Here is an 8,299-nt window from a genome sequence, read left to right on the forward strand (position 1 = left end):
CATTAATTTAAGATTGTTGCGTTGATGTGATCACTGGTTTGCATACACAGCACTCACTTTCCTTTTGTTTCAGCATGCTTTTCTTCTTAATATGCATGGGATAATTTTTGTTTACTTTTTCACAATGTATAATTACAATCTATCGCTCACACATTATTTTTCTTAAAAGATATTTACAACATTTATTAGTTTATAGTCTAATTTTTGCGTGATGTTTCATCGCTGTTAATATAATATATAATTTTATGAAAATTTTAAAAAATGTGGTTGACTCTTACTTCGCCCGTTGATTGAGTTTTGTTATTATGTTAAAAGATATTTTTTGCACTTTCATATGTACATTCTCTTGCACAGTAAAGGATCAGATTAACATGATAAATAAATTAATATGAACTAATAAATAACATGAATAAATGATACAGTAGAGAATATATACATATATCAATATAAATGAATATTATATGTATTAATTTAACAGTAATTATTTTTATTTTTAACTTTCAAAATTTAGTAGTTAAATTATTCATTAATTTATCGAATGTCGTCAGTTCTAGAAGTATCTTAACTATTTAATTCTAGAAAAGTAACTGATATGTAGATAATATCTACCATAAAGTCGATTAACGGCAATGTTAATTATTATTTTTGTTTCTTATCTCTCAATATTTACAAGTAAGAAAAAATTAATGGATTTATTCTTCAGATTGTTTATCTATATTATGGAGAGATTACAAGAAAAAAAGGCTTATCGTAAAAATCAAATAAAATTGATAACGAGATACACAGTTCTTAAAATCATTTTGATCTATCAAAGGGACTTCTTGTTTCAATCCACTTATTTTAGGAACTTTTTCAAAAGACTTTCAATAAAATCTTTTAATTTTATTAAAAATAAAATTTAATAAAAAAAGAATGAAAAACAAATCTAATACAGCATATCACCACAGGTGTGTAAGGCCGATGCAACCAGTGCATTCTCACTAAAAGTCTATCTGAAGCACGGCTACCAGGTGGAAGCAGAAATCCCGTACACGGAATTAGACAAGTCTATTAGACCGGCGCCGCCCCATCAGGCGTTAAAACTGATGGTGAAGTTATTAGATTGAAGATAAAATGAGAAAGTCCGCTCGCTTGGAGAGCTTATAATTAAATTAAACCGTCAACACACACGAAACCATAAAGCGTAAAGTAGATAAAAGATATATGTATCATCGTCGTGTCGTGACAATAACAGCATTTAATGTATGTCTCGATGTCACGAATGACGTGACATCTTCTCATAGAATATTTATCTAAAAACAAAAGAGAAAAGTGTGTATTATTGCGTTTCACGTAATACGTGTCGAAACGTATCCGAATGATATCCGGTATTACTGCCCCTGTGTGTTCTGAAGAAGAAATGTTAAGAGAAATGAAGATAAAGAACAATTATTCAATAAAATTAAATAATTTAACACAACAAATGGGCGAATCAGATATAAAGTCTATCAAATATTTAGACGTTTGATAGACGTTTCACATTCGGATCTTTTATTTCTGTTCTGCACGGAAGTCAACACGACTCTAAAAGTCAAATCTATTATAGTAAAAAAAGATATAATGCAAAATATAAAATCATATATATCATTCAATTCTTATATACTATATAAGAAGAATATTAAAAATCATAAAGATTTAATACAAACGTAAATACCAATGATCAAATTAAACGATAAAATATATATGTATAAGAATCTTCTTTCTAAAAATCCCGTTATATTACAATTTTGGAACAAGTAATTTTGGAACATTTTCTAAGAAAACAAAACACTTTAATATTATCATTTCTATTATTAGCAATATTATATTTTTGATCATATACATATATATATTTTTCATAATTAATTTAAAAAAAGAATACCTATATATGCATATATGTAACAGGAATTCAGAGAAGATATTCCAACAAATGAGAATGGATTAAAATGAATTGAAATGGATTCAAATTTTCAGAAATATTGATTCATGGATGTTAAAATGAATGCTTTTCAATCCTAAATGCATTTTTATTCATTTATAGGAATTGCATGGAGCATATCTCTATGCCTTTCAATCTAAAAATAATATTAGCTTTTTCTGTGCATTGTGAATATTGTTCAATTCAAAATTTTGAATAGGAAATGCAGTTTTTCAATCCAATTGCATCCAATTGAATTTAATTAAATCCAATTGAATCCAATTAAATCCAAAAAAAATTCGCTATTTAAAATACGCATTCGAATAGAAAAAAATTTCAATCCATTTTAATTCATTCTTGTTTGCTGAGATCTGAAGATTAAAAGGAAAGCATGAATTACAAAGAATTAATCTGATAAATTTCTAATAGAACAAAAACAAAAAGAAAGTCATAAAATATCAAAGTACCAAATACTATTAAATGTCTTTACATTTCGTGATTCGCTGAGGCCACCATGAAAAAAGGCCATCATGAGATAAACGTCCAATTATATCTTCCTCCCCTCTCCCTCTTTCTTTCTCATATGAACATCAGCGAAATGCGATGATGTATAAGATCTTTTTCTAACTTATATATATATTTATTACGTTCTATCGAAAGCGACGACTTCAGTCGTAATACGTAATGGAGGTGTTGCTCTAGATATAACGGGTCCACATAAATTTAAAAAAAAATTATTCAAGAAAAAAATAGAAAATATTTTTGTCGGTGAAACGTGTTATGAAAGAGTATTTATAAAGTATACACAAGTTATTTTGTAAGAACATCCGTAAAATGCGAATTATAAAGCGATTTATAATAATTTGTATTACGTGATGTATCTTTTAAAAATAATAAATTTCGATTTCTTAGCAATTGAAAGGACGCGAAGTTATGGCGTGTCTAAAGTTTGAATCTGATTTTAGATTAGAATTAAATGATTAAAACTAGAATAAAATCCATTTAGATGAGTAATTAAGTCATTTAAGTTGCGTTTTTTGTTGTACTTATAAATAATGTGATAATAAAATGTAATGGTGCAGGGATAATCAACTTTACATTATTAAATGCATATTTTATTTTTTATAACTTTCTAGAAATTACACATATGTAATTTCTAAAAATTTACAACTTTCTAAAAATTATGCATATCTAATTATACTTAGTTATTAAATATAGTTAAAAGTTCGTTTGTTGTCTGAAATATTTCTGTAGTTTGTTTTGTTTGACTTGCAGCTGCATTAAATACTTGGCTTGGACTCGCTGGAAGCTTTGAATGTCTCGTGCTGTAATCCGGGCGACTTCAAGTTTTTTTTCCTCCGACCCAAACGATATTTGCTTATGTATTCGCTTGCGTCGACAATAATCTGAGTCCTTTGTCATCGCTGTGATTCCCACAGGTAGATTCTGTTTATAGTAAAGCGCCAAATCACGGTGGACGATCGACTTGCCAGACGGTAGCTTCATCAAGTAACCCTCGTCGTCTAAAACCTCTACATCCGACACTTCTTCATCTGAATCGGTAATTTCGGGATCTGGATAACTAGATAAGTAATTATAAAAAGTTGTATACTCGCACATTGTCTCTTCTTCGAACAACATTTTACAGTGGCCCTTGTCGATCATATGCATCCTCACTGCTTGTGCGCTTCGCATTTTTCTTCCTGTAAAAATATATCAATTTTTATTTGATTAAACTTTTTACAATTGTAATTCTTTCCGTTCAATTCAAATTTTTTACTCTTTCATTTTAATCAAATATATAAATAATGGAGAAAGTAATTAATAAAAAAAAAATAATTTATTTACCTGAATCATTACACCAAAGACACTTAAATTCAACACATATCTTATATTCCAAGTATTTTAACAGGCCACCTAGATTCTCGCAATATTCAAGATCAGGTATGAAAAACGAATGTTTCTTTTCCATGTGTATCATAACGCACTCTATGGATTTATTATGATAATCACAGAATAAACAATCATTATAAGTAATTTGATTCATCAGATCTTCATACCAGTTTGAATTAAAGGATTCTACATCTGAATCTGTTTCAATGTCGTCTGTATTCTTATTGGATGAAGTCTGTATGCTTGACAACTTTTTGCTATAAGCTACAGTTGTATTTTCTTTTTGCTCCGACTTCTTTTTATGAGTTTTCGAGGCCAAGTGATTCTCGTACTGTTTCTGATTGTTGAACTTCTTTTGGCAGACATCACAAATCTGTTTTTTCTTAATCTGGTTTGTATTATTCTCACGATACATCGCTTCTTTTATCTCAAAGTCTTCAAGAGTGATCGAAGGTAATCCATTTGCTATTTTACTTATATTATACTTATGCCATTCAGTACGATAATGATGTTTAAATATTGCCAAATCTGTAAACTTTACTTTGCATGTCCAGCAAGTAAAGTAATGCAGATTCTCCATTGTATGTATTATATTTCTTTTTCTTCTTTTTAAATAATTCCAATTAATCTTTTATGAAATTTCTGCCATATAAAAGAAAGAAAGAATAATTATTAGTACAGTTTAACAATTAAAAAAAATTACATAATTGCAATTTAGCTTTCAAATAAAATAAACAATTTTATTTCTTTTAACGAACATTTTTTGCTAAAAGATACACCGAATTCGACACAAAATTTATATTTATAAATGTATATTTCCTTATATTTAAAAAAAGTCTACTGTGTTAACTAAACCAAAATCATAAAAAAGCTCGTGATAACAAACAAAGCGTCATATATACAAAAATAACTTGACAAATCCTTGATTAAAATAACAATGCTACATGTCGTACCATGTGATGTTTTAGAGGCTAGGTGAGAATTATCGCTTAAAAAAATAAAATTGTGATGCTGATTTGTCAATTATATGACAATTTTTCACTTATCTAATCTGATGTTTTGAGAAAAAATTGATGAAAAAAGTTACGTAACTGTAATTTCGTTTTCATGTCAAATAAAAAAATTTATCTCTTGATGCAACACAGAGATTGTATGTATATAGTACATACCAATCAACCAGAGTAACTAGCATAAACCATAGACAGTACTGTTCTGAAGCAGAGAATGCAGTGATGCCAGAAATGCATATCTAGCCTCCAATACATCGAGAATGACCGAGACTCTATCTCTCTACTTTTGCTTCACCAGTTGATGTTGCGCACGATTGGCTAGTAGAGAGCGGCGTTTAGTGCTGCCGCAAACCTGTAAAAATCACCCAGCTGATTAGTTGCTGCTTCCGCTGCTTGACACTTGACACTTACATGTAAATGTATTTTTACAGTCAAGGTGCCGTCACATGAAGCGCAACCTGCGTAAGCGTAACCTGTATATTCTAGTAATATTACTAGAATACGTTATATTTTATTTATTAGAATACGCCATTCTAAAAGCTGGGATTCATATTGAGCGTATTTCGCGGAAGATTAGAGAAATGCGACCAATTGCTGATTCAGAATTTCTGTTGTACACTCTAATAGAAATGCTAAACAAATTTATGATTGGTTTTAGTAACCTACGCATCTCGAAAAGTATCCCTCATGAGGAACCTAATATTGCTTGCTCTGGACCCCTATTCTCGAAAAATATCGCGTACGAAAAACTAGGGAAATACTACAGTATGTGTTACATATACTATAGCATTTCCCTAGTTTTCAAACACCGTCAGGATGCAGTCTTATGGAGCGTACCGCATGTATCGCGGATTAACGAATCACCAATTACAGAATCATTCTCTTAGATCTGTTTGCAAATTTTGCAAGTAGATATTTACTCGATATTTCCGAACGTAAATAATATGTCAATTTTTGAATGACGGTTGGTAACATTTCTACTCGGAGTAGAATTTCCAATATGCATCCAATAAAATCCAGAATATCAATCATAAAACTTTTTTTCTAGGATGAAAAGTAAAAAGTGAAAAATTTCTCCATTAACTTCAATGGTTAAAATTTTAATTTTTTACTTTCCTAAAGATGAAGTTTTATGATTGATATCACCGACGAGATACTATTAAAGACCGACATCCTTACGGAAGTTCGCGTCCTTGTAAATATTGAAGTAATTAAGAGTTAAAAACTGATAATATTGTATTAATTTTATGATTTATTAGTTTAGTAGATTTATGCATTTAGAACTCAATAATACTCGATTTTTCTTTAAAATTGTGATTTTAGTGTTATTGTCAAAGTTTTATTATCAGCAGAAATGATAACTGAGAAAAAATTGTAATTTTCCTGCAATATATAAGATATTATAGCTTTACAAGTATACATATTTATTTATGGAACATTTATGTTATAAAAAATCATGAATTTTTTAAATAATGTATGAGCCAAATATTTATGTAATAATAGCAAATTTATATCAATTGTCGATAATGTTAGCATTCTTCAATTACCTCTGGGCCCTTTTTATACTGCCGAAAATTTGCCCAGGATTGATGGCCTTTAATAGCATCTCGTCGGTGTTGATACTCAGGAGATCCATAGATCATTAAAAAACGATGATGTTACCGACAATTAATAAAAATATATTATTATATTAACATAAATACTATCAATGATACATTATTAAATTCGTGATTTTTTTATTACATGAATGTTGTACAAATAAATATGCATATTTTCAATGCTATAATATCTTACCTATATATTGTTGAAAAATTACAATTTTTTTCTCTGCAGGTATCGTCTCTATTGATAATCAAACTCGGATGATAACATTAAATCATAGTTTTAAATCAAAATCGAGTATTATTAAGTTTTTAATGTACATATACATGTACATTCTACGAAACTAATAAATCATAAAATTATTACCGTGTTATTAGTTTCTTACTCTTTAATCTTGAATTTTAATAGGTACGTGATCATATATGTCGACCATCTTTAATAGTATCTCGTCGGTGCTATTACCCAAATATAATACTTTTCCTAAATTTCCCCAAACGATTCCCAATTATTAAACATAAATAAATTAGAAATATTCAATTTGTCTACTATCTTCAAGTCAGTGGTCTCCTCGAATAGTGTCTCCCCGAATGCAGTCATATTCGGTTGTATAAACACTATAAACATTACGACATGGCATGACGGGGGTATCAGGGGAAATAGATCGAGAAGTGGAGTTTGTGCAACGTCCAGAGAAACGTCGCGAATTTCAGAATTTTATATTCTCTAGTTCTTGGCGTGGCGATTATAGAGATAAGAAACGGGTTAAATAATAATCGTACTATGAGTACGACACACTGATCAACATTGTGATTGACGCGACGCTCGCCTGTGATCTGAAATAGGTTAGCGTCTAACCAATAAGAGGATTTATAATCGTTTAACATAATGTTTATTTACCTTGGAATTCTATAAATAAAGAACAGACGTCACGCACACACACATACACACCGACACATACCACTCACACATACACACACGTAACATTTCTGCAGGTGGCCGAGGGGTAGCCTGGACCCACGAAATTCTTTTCTAAACGCGTACAGCCAAATACATTTCAAATGACAGTAAGTGAAATAATACTTGAAAGAGTAAATAATTATTAATTATTAATATTTTTAATCATTAAATCTGATAATTTCTGTGAATTTTATACAATGCATGTTTATGCTCTTTGCTATACCACTTGATCTGGAAATATAATGTTTGTTTTTTATTCTTGCACTATATAGACTGCACTAGAATTCTCTTTCTTGCTTTCGTCAAATATTAAACACATCTCACTTTAAATTTCAAAAGTGTACATTCAGTGCTAAAAAAACAGACCTAAAGTCTTATCTTAAACAGAGTACAATGATATTTTAAGACGTAAAACTTAAATTTTAAGTTTTAAATCATAAGAAATTGACCAATCATAGCTAATTATTCTCCTTATATTCGACTATAATTGGCCAATTTCTTATGGCTTAGAGTTTAAAGCTTAAGGTTTATATCTTGAAATTTTATTGTAGACGCCGCTTTATGACATAATATACTTCATTGACTTTAGTGACTTGAGTTCATTTTGGCAAATTTGAGATGACAGTAATATACTGATTTTATAATTTATTTTGTCAAATATATACCGACTATTGTAATATTACAAAGTATACTTTATATAATAATGTGTGTGTAAAAACATAATATGAATATTTTGTTCCATTAAAAATATAATAGGAAAAAATATGAAATTATTATACACATTACTATATATATTCTGTGTCGACTAAAAAAAAATCATTTTATTGATTTAATTTGATTGTCTAAAGTATTATTTATATTGTAAGATATGATAGGGTATTATATATATGTACATATATAT

At 29.1% G+C, this 8,299-nt stretch overlaps 3 protein-coding genes across 4 annotated transcripts in view; 2 read left to right on the top strand and 1 right to left on the bottom strand.

Moving 5' to 3' along the window:
- Positions 1–1,469, top strand: part of LOC108752493 (dopamine N-acetyltransferase-like) — a 4,788-nt gene extending 3,319 nt beyond the window's left edge. Inside the window, exon 3 of the mRNA XM_018493339.1 lies at positions 948–1,469. Within this exon, the coding sequence (XP_018348841.1) occupies positions 948–1,106 (159 nt within the window). The 3' untranslated portion in view covers positions 1,107–1,469. The remainder of the gene's footprint in view (positions 1–947) is intronic.
- Positions 1,470–3,154: 1,685 nt separating this feature from the next.
- On the bottom strand, positions 3,155–4,452 carry LOC108752492 (zinc finger protein 622). Its single transcript, XM_018493338.1, has 2 exons — positions 3,785–4,452; positions 3,155–3,639 (listed from the first exon to the last, which is right to left on the bottom strand). The coding sequence occupies exons 1-2, from the start codon at positions 4,407–4,409 to the stop codon at positions 3,155–3,157; spliced, it is 1,110 nt and encodes a 369-aa protein (XP_018348840.1). The 5' UTR covers positions 4,410–4,452.
- A 2,460-nt stretch (positions 4,453–6,912) lies between these two features.
- Positions 6,913–8,299, top strand: part of LOC108752469 — a 3,483-nt gene continuing 2,096 nt past the window's right edge. Inside the window, exon 1 of one of the 2 annotated variants that reach the window (XM_018493300.1) lies at positions 6,913–7,283. Coding sequence is in view for 1 of the 2 variants with exons in the window: in XM_018493299.1 (XP_018348801.1) it covers positions 7,500–7,505 (6 nt within the window). In the remaining variant the exon portion in view is untranslated. The other variant, XM_018493299.1, reaches the window with a different exon arrangement.

Source organism: Trachymyrmex septentrionalis, unplaced genomic scaffold, assembly GCF_001594115.1.
Source record: "Trachymyrmex septentrionalis isolate Tsep2-gDNA-1 unplaced genomic scaffold, Tsep1.0 scaffold60, whole genome shotgun sequence".
NCBI lineage: Eukaryota > Metazoa > Arthropoda > Insecta > Hymenoptera > Formicidae > Trachymyrmex > Trachymyrmex septentrionalis.

Coding starts and splice junctions, on each gene's coding strand:
- LOC108752492 (XM_018493338.1), bottom strand. CDS start 4,409: ATGGAGAATCTGCATTACTTTACTTGCTGGACATGCAAAGTAAAGTTT. Junction 3,640..3,784: donor TCTTTGGTGTAATGATTCAG/GTAAATAAATTA, acceptor ATATTTTTACAG/GAAGAAAAATGCGAAGCGCA.